The sequence below is a fragment of the Phascolarctos cinereus genome, unplaced genomic scaffold (assembly GCF_003287225.1).
Source record: "Phascolarctos cinereus isolate Bilbo 61053 unplaced genomic scaffold, phaCin_HiC Scaffold_2;HRSCAF=192, whole genome shotgun sequence".
Classification (NCBI taxonomy): Eukaryota; Metazoa; Chordata; class Mammalia; order Diprotodontia; family Phascolarctidae; genus Phascolarctos; species Phascolarctos cinereus.
In genome coordinates, this window is record NW_027555625.1 from 110,314,942 (window position 1) to 110,335,858 (window position 20,917).

Here is a 20,917-nt window from a genome sequence, read left to right on the forward strand (position 1 = left end):
GGAGTTCAAAGTAAAGTTGTAGAGAATCTCAAGATCATTTATCTGCTCTGTGAGCTGGGCAAAGGCCCTGCCTTACCTAGCTCTTGAACGAACAGTTAAATCAGATGACTTTTGGACTGCAGAGGAAAGGAGGCAAGAGTTTTCTGCCCCTATTCTCTTCCTTTCCTTCTCCTCAGCCTCAGAGATAGAGGATTAGTCCCAGTGACATAAATGATTCAACTTGGAGAGAAAGTGAGGCAGACTGCTCTCTTTCCTTTTTCTCTCCTAAGCCTCTAAAACATGATCTCAGATACCAGTTAAGACTGTGAAGGAACTGGGAGAGAACAATGCTCTATCTTCCACATTTAAAAGAAAAACAATCACTAAAACCGGATCTTACCTACAGAGATAATGACTGTAAAATGCTCAGCACAGTGCCTTGCACACAGTAAGTGCTGTATAAATGCTTATTCTCTCCTCCTTCCCCTCCCTTATCCCACAGAGCCCCAGATATTGAATAGCATCAGAGTCCCCATATGGTTTGAAAAGGTTCATACCACTCCCCAACTTGATTTAATCAGCAAATATTTAGGTTCTGGGAAACTATAGCTTACACAAATAAATTGTCATCAAGTTTTTAAATGGAATAAAAATAATCATTTATAAGAAACTTCCTTAGATTCTGAAATATAATCATCCTGGAAAAATCTTTACTTTTTAATTGTCTGCAGTCTCATTAAAAATAACATATTTTCTGGAAAGATCACTAAGATGATCATTTAATTTTAAGAGAAAATTCATGCAATAGTAGTATTTAAACCAGTAAAAAAAAATACTGTAAGACTTTTAATGAATCAGATTTTAGCAATTAAGGAAGATCATGTGATTCCCATTGCTTTTTTCTTCCCTACCAAAGAGCTGGACAACAGTAGGAAATGCAGATTAATTGTGGTGTCATGGAAAAAGAAAAATGCAAGTTAGGAGACGCGGGTTCTAGTAATACTGGTACCACTGTGTAGCAGATAGGGCACAGACTTAAAGTCAGGAGGAGCTGAGTTCAAATTCTCCCTCAGACACTATTAGTTATATGACTGGAAAAGTCACTTAACCTACCTGGGTCTCATTTTCCTTATCAGTAAAAAAGGGAGTTACGTTAGATGGCCTCTAAGAAACCTTACAACTCTGATCCTGTGATCCATTTTCGATTACTAAAATCAGCACTGGCTCAGGAAAGACCAGAGTTCAAATCCTACCTCAGATACTTACTAGCTGGATGACCTGGGCAAGTCACTACACCTCCACCTGTCTCTGTTTCATTGTCCTAATTTGTTAATGAGGGGGTTGGAGTCAACCGTCCCTTTCAGCTTTAAGCCTATGATCTTACTGTCCTTGCTCTGCCACGAACTATCTGTATTTATCTTGGGAAAGTAACTTCATTTTCTCTTTTATAAATGGAAAGGTTGGACCAGATGGCCTCTTCAGCTCTAATAAACTATGTTTCCTCTCAGATTCTATACTTATACATACTTGCGGAAATCTTCTTCTTTTATTTTGTCCAAAGCTTTCACAACTGCCATTCTAGTGAATACAGACTACAGAGGAAAATGAAAATAAGAGAAATGAAAATAGAGGCAAAATAAAGTATGACTGGAAAAATTATGTACATTTATATCACATAAAGGGCGAATATCTGAAAAATTTAACAGATGTATGAATATTAAAGCAAGTATGCAAACAATGCATCTCGAAACTTCTACCACTTTTCACGAATGGACTACTTTTTCTCTTAAGTGACAGATTTATCATCTAACCAGATCCTTCACCTTAAATTAAGAATTTCCTGAGGTACCTTTCAGTTAGTACTTTTTTCCCTAGTCCAACTCTCGTACACCATGTATATTTGGTGAGTTAATTTCTTGGTACAGGAGGAGGTGGATGTACATTACAGGAAAATGGATTACAGTGGTATAAACCCATCACCACCATCATAGTATAAGTGGGTAAAGCAGTCACAGACAAACTGAGCAAATCAATGGAAAATTCAATTGTACTGCACAAAATAGTAACAGTCCAAACATTCTCTATTCTCTTCTAAAGTTTTATTAATGCCCTTTGTTTCTATATCACATTCATTCCCCCCTCCCACCCTCCTTTACTCCTCAATTAAGGGACCAAAGAAATATAAAGAAAACACTTATGCGAAACTTCTGACTTGGTCTGAGAGTATGCACAATAGCCCACACTTGTAGTCTCATCTAACTAAGGAACCTGCATTCTTTCATATACCTTCTCTGGGACCAAATTTGGTCACTATAATTACACAGCACTCAATTTCATTTTATTATTCTTTTTCATTATATTGTTATCATCAATGTATTTTTAATTTGGTTACACTCATGCTAAGTCATCCCACATTTCTCTAAATTCCTCTTTTTCTGTTTCTTACATTGCAATATTACTCAACTGCATTGATTTATCACTATTTAGCCAAATCCACACCATTTCAAATTCTGTTACCACAAAAAACTGCTGCTATGAATAGCTGGTGTATCTGCTGTTTTTTATCTCATTGAGGTATGTGCTCAGCAATGTGATTTCTTGGTCTGAAAGTATAGACATTTTAGTTACTTTGTATAGTTCCAATTGTTTTCCTGAATGGTTACACCAATTTCACAGCTCCACCAAGAGTTTATTAGTGCACCTGTCTTCACATGGCCCTCTAACACAGACTACTTTTCTTTTTATCATTTTTGCCAATTTTCTGTGATATGAAATCTCACAAGTTGGTTTGATTTGCATTTGTTTGATTTAAGGCAATCATTTGTATGACTGTAATTAGTTTGTGACCTTTACTTCAAGGATTGCTTATTTATATATCCTTTGATCATGCATCTTTTGGGAATGGCTTTTGATCTTTCATATTTGTATTAATTCCCTTTACGTCTTATTTACCAGACCTTTGTTATAACAGAGACATTAGATGCAAACATTTTTTCAACAAGTTGCCCTTCTTATCTTAGCTATACAGATTGTACAAAAATTTTTGTTTTGTGTAATTAAACCTGTCAGTGTTCAACCTTATGTGATTTTTCCTATGTCATGTTTCACTGAAAATTCCCTCTTTTATCAGAGTTGTAAATTTACTTCTATTTTTTCATTTTCCTCTAAATTTTTTTTAAGTTAAGTTTGCCCATTCATTTGGAACATATTGCATATGGTGTCAGCTGCTGATCAAAACCTGTATTTTTTTGTGATCTGCTTTGTGGTTTTCCCAACTGTTCTTATCAAACTGAGAGTTTATATTCTCTGGGAAGGGAATAAGCATCTATTAGGGGCCTACTATATATCAGGCACTGTGCTAAGTACTTTTACAGATATTATCTCATTTAATCTTCAAGTTATTGAAGACTGGCTTTACTGAGTTTGACTTTTTGTGCCTGTCTACTTTGTTCCAATAATCTACTTTTCTATTTCTTTAGCCAATCCCAAATACTTTGAGAATTATAACTTCATAGTATAATCTGAGGTATAGAACTGCTACTTCTCTTTCATTCTCACTTTTTTCTTTTTTTCTACTTACTACCCTTGAGTTTCTACACCTTTTGAAAGTCTAGAGTTTCTTAAGTCTGAGGACCTGGGCTCAAATCCTGCCACTGACACTACATGTGTAACATTGGTCAAATCATTTAACATGACCTGGATTTCTCTTTTCTCATGTGTAAAATCTGGGGGTTAGACTAAATGACCTCTCAAGTCCCTTCTAGCTCTAGATTTATGATTCTATGATCTATAAACTGTTTTGTATCACTTTAATTATATTTGTGTGAACCAATAATAAGCAACAATATTTCTGCAATTATATAAGTTATAACTGTTTTATGCCTTTAGTGTATCTCAGTAGATGACTCCGAGGTATTTTATATGTTTCATAGTTTTTTGAATGTGATTTCTCTGTGTTTTTCCTTCTGGCTTCTGATCTTACTATTCAAAAATGGTAAAATATTTTGCGGATATATTTTGTATCTTGCTACTTTAATCAAGCTGTTGTCACAATTATTTTGCAGAGTCTCTGGGGTTTTGTAAGTAAACCATACCATTTGCAAACACAGATAATTTCATCTGCTCTTTGCTGATGTGTCTGCCTTTAGGGCCTTTATTTTGCCTTCTGTCCAACATTTCTACAACTATGACAACAGAATGTTTTGATAATGTTTTATCTTGTTATTTACTGGGAAAGTTTTTGGCATTTCTCCATTATAAATAATGCCAGCTTTTGTTTTGAGATATATACTTTTAATCATTGTAGAAAAAATGCCCTGCCAGGCCTATGATTTTTAGAGCCGTTGGCATAAGTGATTGTTGTATTTTGTCAAAGGTTTTCTTAGCATTCATTGATAAAATCATGTAATTTTTTGTTTTGTTTTTAATATTAAAAAAAATGAACACAATTCATAGTGAAACATCCTTGTACTTCTAATTTGATTATAGTGAATATGACCAAGAAAACCAAGAAGATTCTGGGTTTGACTCTGTGACCTTAAGCAATATCTCTTTGCCTCAGTTTCCTGATTTGAAACATGGGAGGGAAGAGGGTTTGGAATTTACGGCCTTTAAGGTCCCCCCAGCTCTGAACCAATGATCTTACAGATAATTTCTTGGACATACTACTGCAGCCTTTTTGTTATGTTTTATTTAAAATCTTTGCATTAAAATTCATTAGAGATACTGGTCTAGTTCCCTCTGCTTGGTTCATCTCTGATTTAGGTATCAGGATTATATTTGTCTAGGAGTTTGGTAGAGCACTTTCTTAATTATTGAAAATAAATTATGTCACATAATTATTAATTACTCTTTAAATATTTAAAAGATTTCACTGGTAATCTAGAGATTTTTTTCTTTGGTACCTGGGTTCAAGGATTTATTTAATCATCTAAAACTGGGCTGAGATCTCTATTTCATATTCTGTTAACCTACGTAGTTTGAATTTTTGTAGGTGATCCATCATTTCCTTTAAATCTTCAGTTTTGCTAGAATATATCTGTAAATAGCATATCTGATAACTCCATTAAAGTCTCTATTAGTTGTGAATTTACCTTAATTTCTTTTTATCTTGGCAATTTGATTTTCCTCTTTTTTTGATCAGTTCAACTAAAGAGTTATCCACGAAGTTAATATTTTCCTTAATTTTTTTTACTGATATCTTTTTTTATACAACCTATATTTCTCAGAAGGCCATTCTTTACAATAAAGGATAAAAAAAGAGAGGGGGTTGTTTACTAAACAACATATCAAAACAAACAAACAAAAAAGTCTGACATTGTATGTAGTGTTCCATACGCATAACTCCTGACTTCTGCAAAGAATCAGGGCCAAGTTATCTTCTCATCTCCTCTCTGGAGCTAAATATAACTATAATATCTTTTCAGCAATCCATTTCAATTGTTTCATTCTTTCAACTTACATTGTTGCAGTCATTGTATATATTATTTTTCTGGTTCTGCCTACTTCATTCTGTGTCAATTTCCTGTAAGTCTTCTCATGCCTCTCTGTATCCATCGTAGTCATGGTTCTTTAAAGCACAGTCATATCCATTATATCTCATGTTGTTGTTTCATCGTTTCTAGTCGTACCCGACTCTTTGTGACCCCATTTGGGGTTTTCTTGGCAAAGACACTAGAGTGTTTTGCTATTTCTTTTTCCAGTTCATTTTATAGATAAGGAAACTGAGCCAAACAGGGTTAAGTGATTTGCCCAGGGTCACACAACTATTAAATATTAAATAAAATCTGAGGCCAGGTTTTAACTCAGAAAGCTAAGTCTTCCTGACTCCAGACCCACCACTCTATTCACTGTGCTACTTAGCTGTCCTTACATTCATGTACCACCCCTTTAGCTACTCCCCAATCAATGAGCATTTACTTTGTCCCCAGGAACTACCACAAAAAGTGCTGCTATGAATGTTTTGGTATATGTGAAAGCTCTCTTTTTAACATTAACCCCAACAGAACCTCTGTATCAAAGAGTATGGACGCTTCAGTCACTTTATTTATATAATTCCAAATTTCTTTTCAGAACAGTTGGATCAGCTACATAGCTCCATGCACAGTGTATTAGTGTGACCATCTTTCCACACTCACTCACACTGGCTTTTCCTCCCTTTTGTCATTTTGGCTAATTTGCTAGGTGTGAAGTAAAACTCTGTTATTTTGATTTCCATTTCTCTTATTATTAGTGATCTGGAGTATTCTTTCATAAAGTTGTTAACAGAGTACATTTATCCTTTGATCCATTATTTATGGGAATGGCTTTTGATCTTATATCCTTCTGATGAGAGAGGCAGTGGGTCATAATGGACAGAGTCCTCTACTTGGCTGCCAAAGTGCCTTGCTTGTAAAAGGCAGGTCTGACCTCCTGTTCAATAAAAACCAGTAGACCTCCTTTACTCTCAGGACCAAATATAAAGTTCTCTGACACTTCAAGACTTCACAAGTGGTGCTACACTGGTGTACACCACCATCTCCAACTCCATGCCTTTGCACTGGCTGTCCCCTATGCCTACAATGTTCTTCTTCTAGCCTTTTAGATGTCCTGGCTTCCTTCAAGTCTTAGTCCAAATCCTACCCCCTGCAGAAGGCTTTTCCAGGTGCCCTCTCCCTTCCCCCAAGGTCCTTCCTCAGAGATTATCTTTGACTTACTCTGTATCTTATATATCCATAGTTATTTATATCTGATTATGAACTTTGGAGAGGGACAGTGTTTTTACCTTTCTTTGTATCCCCAGTGCTTAGCACAGTGCCTGGCCCACATTAGGTGCTTCTGATAAATGTTTGTTGACTATGGAAGTTCTTGATACCAATGAAATCAAATGTCTAGTCCCTATCCAATCCCTATCCTTGATTCTGTTAGTTGTTGACATATTTTTGTTTTCATCTTATCATTTCTAGAGAGATAACATTTATTAAGTTCTTACAATGTGCCAGAAATTCTGCTAAGCATCAAGGATGTAAATTTGTTGTTCGTTTGCTCAGTCATGTCCAACTCTTCGTGAACACTATGAACCATTGCACTCCAGGCCCAGAATCAGTCTTCTCCAATGAGTCTTGTCTTCTCATTAAGTGGCCAAAGTATTTAAGCTTCAGCTTCACTATTTGTCCTTCTAATGAGCAGTCTGAATTAATTTCTTTAAGTATTGACTGATTTGATCTCCTTGCTGTCCAAGGGACTCTCAAAAGTCTTGTCCAGCACCATGTTTTGGAAGTGTTGATTCTGAAGTATTCAGTTTTCCTTATGGTCCAACTCTCACAGCTATACATTACTACTAGAAAAACTAAAGCATTGATGATACAGACCCTTCATCAACAAGGCGATGCCTCTGCTTTTCAGCATGCCATCTAGATTTGCCATAGCTTTCCTTCCAAGGAGAAAGTGTCTTTTAATTTCATGGCTGCAGTGAAATTTGAGCCCGCTTTCATTTCTTCTCCTTCTATTTGCCAGGGAGTGATAGGACCAGTTTCTATGACTTCAATTTTTGTTTCTTTCTTTCTTTGATGTTTAGCTTCAAGCCAGTTTTTAAGCAAGCAAAACAATCACAGCCCTCAAGAAGCTTACATTTTAACATGGGAAGACAATAAATAAATGGAGGTTGGGGAAGGGATGGCAAAAGATCTTCCTAAAGTGTGGGTAGAGGCCAGGAGCCAAGCAAGATAAGTCCCAAACTGGTCTACCACACCTAGCATAGCATTGGGGGGGTAGAATTCCATTCTCAGGTAGGGAGGCAGTCAAGATGATGGCCAGAGTGGTATGCAGACATCCTGGCTGTAGTCTTATTGTTTTCCACTTTGCTAATTTCTTCTCTAACTTTTCCAAGCATTCTTCTTATTTCTTCTATTTATCTTCTTTTATTCTTCTTAATTTCTTAACCGAGACTTTTAAAAACTATATACTATCCCAAAGAGATCAAAAAACGGGAAAAGGACCCACATGTACAAAAATATTTGTAGCAGCTCTTTTTGTGGTGGTAAAGAATTGAAAATTGAGGGAATGCTCATCAATTGGGGAATGGCTGAATAAGTTGTGGTATATGAATGTAATGGAATACTATTGTGCTATAAGAAATGATGAGCAGGCAGACTTCAGAAAAACCTGGAAAGACTTGTATGGACTGATGCTGAGTGAAGTGAGCAGAACCAGAACGTTGTACACAGCAACAGCCACGTTGTGCGATGACTAACATTGATAGACTTAGCCCTTCTCAGCAATGTAAGGATCTAAGACATCTCCAAAGGTCTCATGATGGAAAATGCTACCCACATCCAAAAAAAAACTATGGAGTTTGAATGCAGATCGAAGCATAGTATCTATTTTTTTCTTCTGTTTTGCTTTCTCTTTCTTATGGTTCCTCCTATTGGTTCTAATTCTTACTTACAATATCACTAATATGAAAATATGTTTAATAGGAATGTATATGTAGAGCCTATATCAGACTGTGCACTGTCTTGGGGAGGAGGGTGGAGAAAAATGTAAAACTCCAAAGCTTATGGAAGTGATTGTTGATAAATTAAAATAAATTAATAAAAAAAATTGTATACTAGTTCATTAATCCTCCTTTTCTGTTTTGTTAATGAATGTTTTCAGAAAAATAATTTTTTCCTCCGAAGACAACCACTTCACATCTTAGTAGATGCTGCAGTCAAAATAAAAGGCCTGAATGGTAACTAACCTTCAGCTGAAAAACCTCTCTAAATTTCTCTACATTGGCCTCATCCTATGGTCACTGGATTTAGATGCCTTTCTAGCTGGTTAGAACTCTGAAGGCAAGTCCTTTAAGGACCCAGGGTCACTGCTCTATCCCATGAGGGATCAGAAGAGGCTTCAGTCCAAGCCAAATATCTGTTTTGGGGTTGGTGGGTTTTTTTGGAAATGTACTTGAATCTATTAAGTACTTCTATGTAAAACCAAAATTCAAAGACACAAAATAGCAGCTAGATGCACAAAACAAATATTATATTCAGTAGACTCATTCTGCCCTTTAAATTACAAAAGTAAACATCTGGCAAATTTTATAATCCAATCATGTCCTCCCCCCCCTTACATTCTATAGGCTTCGACATTCTAAGTTAAAAAAATGCGCAGATTCCATTTAGCTCTAAGTCTATGATCCTAAAACCAGACAATATTCATAAGTTAAAAGGCCAAAAGGCGCTGGACTCATATTATTCACGTAACAGTAAAGAGAACTTGGAAGTAATTGCAAATGGATGTCAGTAAAGTACTTTATGTAAAAATGTCTGACTCGTCATAAAACTGTGTAAGTAACTAGTACATGCAACGTTGCTATAGATGGTTTCACTGTAGTATGTTCCTGTGAATTGATTATACTTGCAAATTATACTTGCAAACTAAGAAATATAAGTCTATACAAATTAATTTTTTTTTCAAGCGTAGTCATAATAAGACTTTAACAACTCAGGATTTCCTTAGGTGAAATAACCTAATTTTGGATTCGATTAAAAAATTCTAAACTTCTGCAAAATGGGTATTACACAAGACTTTGAAATACGGCTGTTACAATAACACAGGACATTGCTAGATGATGAAATCTTTGGATTGGAATCAAATTTTATTTCCCATGATGGGTAAAAGAAGCATTATTGACATTATGATACTAATTTTAACTTTAGATAACAACTCAGAAAGTATCATAAATATAAGCATGAATATCCTCTACAACTTTCTAGCTAGAGGCAAGGGTTAAAAATACAAAAATAACAGATGGAATATCTTTCAAAAATATATTTTAATCATCTAACAAAGTCATATTCTTATGACTCAGAGTGGAATGAAAGTGATTCAGGGCTCTCCTAGGACATGCAAGCTCTATTAGGTCACACCAAGTTAGAAAGGCTTTTGAGCATGGGCCCAGGAATATGTCAATGGATAAGCCTAGTTAAGTTTGGACAAACTAATCATTCAAAGGCTGGCTATCAGTTGATGACTTTTTTGGACATGGGCACTCACAAAGACCATGTTCTAGGGGAGTGGTGTCAAACTCAAATAGAAAAAAGGACCACTAAAACACCCATAATGATCTCTGTAGGCGACATATTGACTTTAAGAAGCACATATTAACATTATCTATGCTGTATTGCACTTTTATTTATTTTGTTAAATATTTCCCAATTATATTTAATTGTCATTCAGACTGCACTCAGGACAGCTACAGGCCTCATGGGTCCCACACAGACAATGACTGTGTTCTAACGTACTGAGGGGTTATGTTCTGCATCAGGGGAGGGGATACCTATAAGAGGGAAATCACATATCCTTGAAGCACTGGAGTATGATGAACCATAAAGCAATTCACACACTCTCTCACACACATACACACAATGACTTGTCTCACAACTTTGTGAATATATGATACAAGTATTATTATCTCCATTTGAAAGATGTGGAAATTGAATCTCAGGGAATTTAAGTGACTTGCTCAAGGCAACATAGAGACTCAAACCTGAGCTTATAGCAGTGGAATCGTGAGATCAGATCTTTATAAATGATACACAGGATGAGAGATGCCAGGTATGAGACCATGGCCAAGCCACTTAAGCTCCATGACTTTCATTCTGTCATCTCTAACAGAAGGATAATATCTGGAGAACCTGCTTCAAAGGTTATTTTGAAGCCCAGATGAGATAATAAATGTAAAATGTTTTGCATCCTTTAAAATACTATTAAAATGTCCTATATTACTGGCGAACCTTAAGCTCATACAAAACCCACCCAAGAATAAGAAGAGAAAATTTCTACCTGCTTATTTTTGGCTGGCTTGAAACAATCTGGGCATGAAGTGCTCCTAAAACAAAATAAAATTAATTTCAAGCATTATCGTCTGTACTTTTAGATAATAAAAATCAAGTACATTTTATATCATTTGGCTGTTGACTTCAGGATATTAGGAGGAAGCAAATACTGTAATGACAATGATAACAGTTCACATTTATCCACATTACTCTCATTTATGCAAAGCACTTTCAAGTTTACATAGTTCTTTCCTCAAAGTCCTGTGCAGTAAATAAAGTAAGCATTATCACCCTCATTTTACAGTTGAGGAAAATGAGGCTGAGAGAGATTACATGCTTGCCCATGACCACAAAGCTGTTAAGTGAGAGAGCTAAATTTTAAACCAGATTGTTCCAATTTAAAGTCCAGGAATTTTCCACTAAACTGTGCCACGCCTCTGCTAACCAATTTTGTCAGTTCTCCCTGGTCCACACACTAGGAAGATTAAATTTACATTTAAATTTATACTTTAATAAGCATTTGAATATGGGAAGGCAGCACGGTCTAGTCGTAGGGAAGAGCACTGCACTAGCAGTTAGAAGTGAGGTAGGTGCTATTATTATCCTTGTTTTAAAGATGAGGAAACCAAGGCTGAGAGAGGTTAAGTGATTGGCCCAGAGTAACTGTAGTATATGTCTGTGCAGGACTTGAACTCAGATCTTCTTGTCTCTCAGCAGAGCATTCTCTCTACTTTACCACCTAACTAAACTAGCAGTTAGAAGATCTGGGTTCCATTCCTGGCTTTCCCACTTACTAGTCATGTGATCCAAAGTAAGTTACAACCTTTTTGAGTTTTTTTTGTTTGTTTGTTTGTTTGCTAGGCAATGGGATTAAGTGACTTCCCCAGGGTCACACAGCTAGTGAGTATCATTTATCTGAAGCTGGATTTGAATTCAGTCCCTCCTGACTACAGGGCTGGTGTTCCATCCACTGCGCCCCCTACCTGCCCCTTTTTGAGTTTTTTTCCATCTATAAAATAAGGATAATATTTGTACCTTGCCTAGCTAGGTAGAACAGTGGATATACAGCACTGGCCCTGGAGTCAGAAAGCCCCAACTTCCAATCAGACCCCAGACATTTACTAGCTGTGTGACCCTGGGTAGGCCACAACTTCTTGGCTTCAATTTCCTTATCTATAAAATGCGGATTATAATACCATCTGCCTCCCAGGATTGTTAGTGAGGATAAAATGATATAGTATTTGTAAAGCACTTTTCAGATTTTGCACATAGCTGTTTGTAACCTGTCTCCCCCATTAGACTGCGAGTTCCCTGAGAACAGGGTTGGGGTTTTTTTGTCCTCCTTTGTATCCCCAGTGCTTAGCACAGTGCCTGGTACATAGTAGGTGCTTAATAAAGGTTTAATTAATGTCATGTATTGAACCTAGAGAAATAGCACTGGACTAGAAATAATTTCTAATAAAATAATTTATCTCTCATGAATTTCAAATTTACCATTTTGTAAGATGAAGATGGTCGGAACTTTTTTAAGAAAGTAAAATAAGAAAATCTTTGAGCTGAAAGGTCCTTTGTAAACATAATGTAAGATCATAGCATTTTAAATTTGAAAAGGACCTCTGCCGTCATCTTATGTTACATAAAATAAAAGCAACGGTAGGTGGCTAAAAAATATCTTCTAAGAATATCGTCTCTGATCATTACCTATGAAATTAAGATGTGAAAAAGCAGGAAAAGGAAAGAAATGAGCCACTAAATTTATCTTCATGAAAACTAAAGAACACGAACAATGTTATACAATTATAAAGATTACTATCATGTTTACACAGCAACTTACAGGAAGTGGCAATCCTCATCTGTTTCAGGGTGAGCAAAGATCACACTTACTTCAAACAAGCTCTAAATCATAAAAATAGTTTTGAAATTAGCAAAGGGAAACTAACATCTCAAAACTTGTGAATGAAAACATAAATTAAACTCTCAAAGACTGGCTCACAAAAAAAAAAGTTAAAAAGAAAACTGGAAATGATTCTATAATCGATTTGCTCAGAGGCCACTTTTACAAAACACTGCTTCAAATATATCTTGCTAAAACTTACAGAGACCAGTGTGCCCTAACAAAATTAAAGACCAGGGTTTGCATTACATAACATAGTTTTTGTAATACATACATAGGAGATATGTGTGAAAACAGGATGGGAATTTGGGGGAATGATACAGTGAAAATAAGTTTATAAGATCTGTGCCTTTCAACCTTAAAATTACGACTGTCTAACACAACACTTTAATCTAGTACCCAACTTGGGGGAAGGATGCACGCGCGTGTGTGTGCATGCACTGCTGGATTCTATTTTCACTTTGCCCTTTGGTTCTGAGAGATCTGGATATTTTAATGATTTCTTGAAATATGATGTCTAAGCTCTTTCTGTGTTCATGGGTTTCAGGTAGTCCAATGATTCTTAAATTATCTCTCCTCAATCAGTACTCCAGGTTAGTTATTTTTCCTATGAAATATTTCAATTTTCTTTTAATTTTTTGCCTTTATTTAAATATTTCTTGTTGCCTCATGACATCACTGGCTTCTATTTGGTCCTAGAATGAAAGTTTGCTGCTTGGGTAAAATTTTTTATCTCATAGGCTAAGCTGTTAATTCACTTTACAATTCTTTCTCCACTACTCATTTCTTTCCCAATTTTTCCCTCAAGTACTCTCATTTCATTTATGAAAACATTTTTTAAACTCTAGCTTCAGCTCTTCCAGGAATTCTAATTAAAATTGTGCTCAAGCTGTTTTTCTGAGGCTTTGTTTGCTGAAGCAGGCTGGGGACCTGCAAGTTTTCAGTGTTCCCAAAGTGGTCTGATCCAGGGCAAAGTCTGATTGCTGCCTCTTTGGTATGAGTTCTGCAAGTTTCTGACCTGGGTTTGGGTATGAATAACAGTAAGAAGATATTGGACTCAGCCTCTATCAGCCACTAGGTAGTTCTGCTGGTTCAGTGACAAGACTGTTAGTCTCCTTGTGAGATGGGATTTTTGCCCCAGTTATTCTTATGCAGACTAGGCTGGATGCTGGAAATGACAACCCACCTTGCTCCTAGGGTTTGAGCCAAACCACTGCTGCTTGCTTCTGAACTTCCTTCTTTCTCAGTATGCTGCCCAAGGCATCCTTGTGCAGGGATCCCCTTCTCAGTCTACTCTGGACCTCTCCAGAACTGAGGAACAGGCAACAAAGCTGCTAGTTTGCATCTGTCCCCACTGAAATGCTCCAGGATGGATCTGGAACCTCCTCTTGCCCAGGTATACAGCTTCTTCCTGAGGGCTACAGTACTCATCACGTGGCATGCTCCTGCCCCGAAACAGTAACTGGCATCTGCAGAACTCTCTATCTCCCCCTATGCTAACTTGGTTCTGCAAAGGACTCAATGACTCTCTATATTTCCCCACTGAGATTTGGTCTCATGCATCTGCTAGATCTATATGGAGGAGCTGTAGAAGGGTACACAGCTATATTACTTCCCACTACTCTGCCATCTTGGCTCCACCACACAATTTACTGTTAAGTAAATCTTGCATTCTTTACATTCATTACTAGATTGTAAGACTACAAATCAGGAACTCCTGAAATCTTAAGAATAACTCTTCAATAGGTTCGTCTGTGTGACATCTCCTTTCTACCTATTAATAAAAAAAAAATGAAGCAAAAAATGATTATAAATATTCCTTATATCAAGAGAAACAATAATCCATGTGAATATGTGAGTAATGTTTTTCTCATATCTTTTTTCCTCAGGTAAAGTTATCAGCGCACCAAAAGTGTACGCATAGAAGCAATAACTTTCTTTCCTGGTCTGGACCAGTGACATTTAAGATACTCATAGAATGGAACTCCCTCAGCTGAAGCAGACTGACAACTCATCTATATCTTACAGTCTTAGAGAGTTCCTGGGGCATGGAGAAGTTGTATGACTTAAGCAATTTGTGTTACAGACAGAAGAGGACTCTGACTCCAAGGCCAACGTCCAAACAATATGCCACAGTTTTTCTTTCATAAAGGAGTATGGGTTTTCAGTCAGAGTTCCCGTCCTAGCGCCAGTACTTACTGGATGTGGAACTCTGGGAAAGTTCAGGTGCCTCAGTGTCCTCAAGTTTAAAATTGTGATAATACTTGTACTACACCTCATTGATAGGACTGTTACTAGAAAATGCTTTTTTAAAACAACTATATAAACATTAGTTATCATCATCTTACTTCATTTCTTCATTTATATTAGAATCAGTCTTCAGTTACAATGTAGTGAAATTATAATCGGTTAGCTACATAATTTTCCACTACAGTCCTACTCTGATACCTCAGCCAGAGAGGGGATATTAAGATTATGATAAATCTCCTTTGTTTTTCTATTTTTCTTTTCTTTGACCAGGAGCAAGTAATGTCACTTAATAAGTACTGACTACAGACATTGATTCAATCAGTAGTTATTTATTAAATAGGCAGTAAGCTATGTCAACAGTCCCTACTGTTCAGTCTAGTAAAATGTGAAAAAAAGATAACATATGTATAAATGATAATTTAACATATGGTGGCTCTTTTTCACCTTCTATTAAACATTCTTGCTACTGTTAATGAGTACAGTGGGCCTACAAAATTAAATGTACTACATTTAAAGTCAGGTGGTAAAAAGAATAAACTGATTGAATGTGTTGCTGACTTGGTTCTAAATTCTGAAAGCATAAAGGCAATGAACTTGGAAAAAATAACTAAATCAGAAACTCACATCAATGGTGAGAGTTTAGATAAGCACCTGAGTATACTACAAGAGAGTACTTGTATAGGAAATATGAATACCGAATCTAAAAGTCCGAGAACTTTGAATAATAAGGGTAATGGGGCAAAATGCACTTCTGCAAGGGTGATATTGCTAGGGTGTACTAACAAGTGACAAAACCAGCTAGTTTCTCACCTGTTTGTTGAAGTGGAGAGATGAAGATCTCCTTACTATCCTGCCCTACTGTCTATATTTACAACTAATATAAGCTTCAGTGCTCTATAGTGGGGATTTCTTAAACTGGGGTTGTCTATGAACTTAGCTCATATTTTGGTAACTGTACTTCAATATAACTGGTTTCTTTTGTAATCCTATGTACTTTGAAATACTATTTTAAGAAGGGGTCCATAAACTTATACCAGACTTCCTAAGGGGTCCAGGACACTAAAAACATTAGATCCTTTGCTCTATACCAGGCCTGTACAACTTTCAGCCCGTGGGTCACTGATAGCCCACGTGCCACTTGCAGCCTGCGAAAGGATTTCAGGCAGCCCACAAAAAATGTAGAAGATATAAAACAGCCCTGCACAACATACCACCCACAGGCTGCTCTGGCAGGCCGCAAGCAGACCGTGGGTCGTTATGTTGTACAGGCCTGCTCTATATTAAAGTTAGCTTCAAAGTTATTTACTATAGAACCATTACACTATTACTTATAATTTCATAAAGAGATATATCATGTATCAGATCACAGACTAACCAATAAAAGTCAGGGCAAACCTATACAACCTTTTTCCAACACTAACTGTATAAGGCAGCTAGATGGAAATGCAGAGAGCACTGAATCTGAAGCTGGGATGACCTGAGTTCAAATTGAATCTCAGACACTTACTAAATATACGACCCTGGGTAAGCTGCTTACCCTGTCTGCCTCAGTTTCCTCATTGGCAAAATAGAAGCTGTTGTGAGGATGACATGAGATCATCTTCATTAAAGTGAGGGTTGTTAGAAAACACCCTAGAGAACTCTGCACTTAATACCTGACAGAACGAAAGTTCAGTCCCACAACCAAAGCAGATCAGCTCTAGCAAATGTAGAGAACTAACATAGATCTTTGTGGAGCTCTTGGGCAGCATCAGTACAGCTCTATTATCCAAGGGTGATGTCTAGAGGATATCATGTGCATTAGTAAACACCAGGAATGGGAAATGGAGTCCTCCTCTTGGCTCAGTCACCCAAGGGGTTAAAAAAAGAAAGAAAAGCAAAGAAAACAAAAAATCTCAAGACTGACTGGAGTCACCTGTAGCTTCATCCCTTGAGAGGGAAGCAGGAAGAGGGCTTTTCTTACCTCAGGGAGTCATCCCCTATACACACTTCCTTCCAGATTCATACATTATTCTTAGCTGGGTACTCAGAAGGACCTCGGGAGTCCCAGAGTTGAAAAAGAAGCAGACCACTGGACCACAGACTGTTCTGTGCTTTTTGAGCCGCCTAAGGGACAAGTGCAGCGCAGCAACCCTCTACCTACTGGAAGATGGGCTGCAGCTGCCCCACCCAGGAACAGACTCCTGTTTGTGAACCTCAGCCACTAGGGGGTTGTAGAAGTCCTTGATGATCCCATGGGCATAATCTCAGGGTTCAGGACCAGGACTGCTGAGATGAGGAAGAAGACTCTTGAAGGCAGTGCTAGTCAATGGTTCCTCCCCTTCTATACAGATGGTACACTTGGCCCCAGCAAGGTAAATCAGCAGGCTACCAGGGCCACAAGCAGAGTTATAACAGTGAGGGCTCTCTCTGTGTGCAAGTCATGAGGCAGGGCCAGCAGAGAATCACACACCATACACTGCTTCTGGCCAGTGCTCCGGACCAAACATGACATCCAAAAGCCTTCCCACACCACCTGGGTCACTACAATGCCATTGTCAATGAAAGCTGTGACTTTCCTCATGGGCAGGGAGAAGGACACTAGACTTCCTACCCAGCCCTGTACTGAAAACATCATGCCCAGGATCTGGAGGCCAGCAGAAGCCATGGAGGGAGGCTTACAGAAGACCTGCCTTGGAAAGGAGAGAGAGCAGCAGGGGTAGAGCATCTAATTCAATTCAATAGAGACAGTGCTAGGCATTACACAGTCTAATACCTTCACTTTATGAATGAGGAAAACAAAAAGGTGAAGAAACTGGCCCAAGGTTACACATATACTAATTGCAGACAGAATTTTAATCCAGCTCCTGATTCTACACTTACTGTTCTCCCTACTACACTCAATGCTCTCTCTAAATTACTGCATTTTCTTCTTCTGCCTTGGGTATGATAAGAAACATTCTAAAGTATTCCATGAAGGGCAGGTTCATAGAAACTCATGAAAAATAGAACTGAATGTGTGGATGAACAACCAGTAATGTTATAAACATCTCTGATGAGGAAAGTCTAAAAAAGATTTGGATGCTACATTTTAAAATTAGGAAATTAGAAAACCTTTATGTTTACCCAAGGGATTGTTTAGACAGAAGAATACTTAACTAAGAGGACCTCATGATGTTTTAAGAAGACAAGAATTGCAAAAAATGAACTCAATCAGTTAATACCTTTCCATCAACAGGAACACCTAGCTCCTCTGAGAACAAGGGATGAGTAATCCATTTGTAGGCTTCTTTAAGCTGAACAATATCATCTCTTCCTAGTGACAGGCCCTGTTTCCTAAACATCATAAAAAAAAAAGAGAGATTCAGCATGGAGTTCTTATTTTTTCTATCAAGGACCAGAAGCAAGGAACTACAAAAGAAAAAAGTCGTTATTAAATGGTTATAGCATATGTAAAATATTTTCACTAGCAACCTGAGTTTTTTCTGAATTAGAATTAGTACGTTTGCTTATCACCAGATACATAATGTTTACAGAACAGAAAGTTCTGGAAAAGTTCATGTTGTAGAGACATGAAGTGAAAAGAATTTATTGCTGCACTCCAACTCTCATGCCTCATCACGGCAGGTTCTAACAAGCTAGAAAACTCTGAATACGGGACCAAGATAGATTATGTGAGAACCAGCTGAACTAAATTTGGAGAGGCTCACAACCAGGCTGGTTAAAAGATGATCAACTATTTGGTCACAGCAACTCTCAAAATCCACCTACTGGATTACAGAAAAATTCCATTTGTGTTACTGGAGGTAACACCCATGTTAACAAAACAGCATATCCTTGAAGGAATGAGGCAAGAAGTATTAATACAATTTTGACAAATAAGCCAGTGCAATATTGGATGAAAACTGGATAACTACTTCATGGGTTCTGAAAATCCATAGTAAATATGTTAAGTTCCAACCATTCAATATCCATTTAGAAAACATCTATTAAGCAACTATTATATGCAGAACACTGTGCTAAATGTTGAGGGACATAAAAATTTTAAATGACATGGTTCCTGCTGCATGGAGCTTAGAAAAACATAATTATGATATATAATAGTACAAGATAATCACACTAGAGTCAGAAAACATTGTTGTGTGAAGCACAGGGAAGAAGGTCTTTGGGAGAGATAGGAGGGAACATCAGAGAAGACTTCATCAAGAAGTTGGGACAGCTCAGTGGTGCAGTGAATAGAGCACTGGCCCTGTAGTCAGGAGAACCAAAGTTCGAATCCGGCCTCAGACACATAACACTCACTAGCTGTGTGACTCAAGGCAAGTCACTTAACCCCAATTGCCTCACAAAAAAAAGTTGTCATATGATATATTCTTTAAAGGGAAGGGTAAAACTGAGCAGGTGAAGGGTATGACAAAGGACATTCTAGGTAAAGAGACCAGCATAAACAAAGACACAGAAAAAGAAAGTCAGAGGTCATTTAGGGAGGAGAACAGAATGACTTGGCTACATTGTAGGATACGCGGTGGAGAATACTGGAGGCTGAGAAGGTGGCATAACATGGCATGGCAACAGATTGCAGATATCCTTGAATGCTAATCAAAGGAGTTTGAAATATACAGACAGGCAATAAGGAGCTAAGCACTTTTAAGGAGTATGATTCAACCAGACCTATGAATAAGGAAGATTATTCTACTAGATAGGATGTAGGATGCATTGCATCCTAAAGAGACGCTAGGAGATTCTAACAAAAATCAAGGTAGGTGGCACTTAAGGCATTAGCAGAGTGGTGAAAGTAGGAATAAAGATAAGGAAAGAATGTCTAATTACCAAATGAAGAACTGACAGGAATTGGTAACTAAAGACAATACAGCTTCATTTATAGGAAACCGAGTAATAGTCCCACAGATAGAAATAGTGAAGTCTTATAACCAGTTTAGAAGTAAAGATAACACACACATGTCAGCGGTGTTTACATTAGCTGATATATTGGGTTAAAATGTCCTATAGGCAACTGAAGATGTTGCCCTGGAGTTCAGAAAAGAGTTAAGGGCTAAAGATAAAAATCTGGTAAGTATAGGGAAAGAATATTGAAAAAAACACAGAAGAGAAACAAGGAAAGATTCTTTGAATCCCTAGTTTTCCTTCAAAATTAGCTCAGATATCCCACCTTCCACATTAGTGCTGTCAAACAGAAAGGGATCCCTGCTGCCTGCCTATTGATTTAGAAAACCACAAATTAACATTATCTATGTTGTAATGTATCCAATTTATTTGGGTAAACGTTTCCCAATTACATTTAATCTGAGGGGGGCCATAAGTTTGACACACTGAGGGAAATAATCACATAAAGGAGTCAGAAAGATCAGAAAGCAGTGAAACTGAGAAGTAGTGATAGGTACCAGAAGAATCAGGAGAGGATGGTATTTCTTCAGTCAAAAGGAAACAGTATCAAATCAAAGGAGGTGGTCAGTTGACAGTTTTTAAATCTGCAGTCAATTAACATGCATTTATTAAGGGCTGGGGAATACAAGGAAAAAAGTGAAACAGTCTCTGCTCTCAGGAAGCTTACATTTGAACAAGGGAGAATGCATGTAGAATAATTATAAAGTTAGTACAAGGCAGTTTTGGGAAGGAAGGCACTAGCAGCTCAGGAAAATCAGGAAAGGCTTCATATAGAACAGTGTCAAACTCATGTACCTACCTACATTAAAATGTAATTGGGGAATATTTACTAATATAAATTACAACATAGAGAATGTCAATCGGAGGTTTTCTAAGTTGCTATGCAGCCAGCAAGGTTGGATCATAAGAGTATGCAGAGGTGGGTAAGGTGTACGAATAATTAATAATAAAAATACAAAAATGATAATAACTAACATTTATATAGCACTTACTACGTGCCAGATACTGTGCTAAGCATTTTACAATTATCTTATTTGATCTTCACAACAATCTGGGAGGTTGGTACTATTATCACCATCCCCATTTTATAGATGAGGAAATTGAGGAAAGC

At 37.2% G+C, this 20,917-nt stretch overlaps 1 protein-coding gene and 1 pseudogene across 7 annotated transcripts in view; both read right to left on the bottom strand.

Moving 5' to 3' along the window:
- Window positions 1-20,917, bottom strand: part of PUS10 (pseudouridine synthase 10) — a 90,801-nt gene that overhangs the window by 24,287 nt on the left and 45,597 nt on the right. For 6 of the 7 annotated variants that reach the window (XM_020985499.2, XM_020985498.2, XM_020985497.2 and 3 more), the window contains 4 exons: window positions 18,126-18,237; window positions 12,613-12,674; window positions 10,786-10,831; window positions 1,507-1,571 (listed from right to left, as the gene is read on the bottom strand). In XM_020985499.2, coding sequence (XP_020841158.1) covers window positions 1,507-1,571; window positions 10,786-10,831; window positions 12,613-12,674; window positions 18,126-18,237 — 285 coding nt within the window. Of the gene's footprint in view, window positions 1-1,506; window positions 1,572-10,785; window positions 10,832-12,612; window positions 12,675-18,125; window positions 18,238-20,917 lie in introns of those variants that run through there. The other variant, XM_078149534.1, reaches the window with a different exon arrangement.
- LOC110207733 (claudin-6-like) lies at window positions 15,355-18,075 on the bottom strand (annotated as a pseudogene).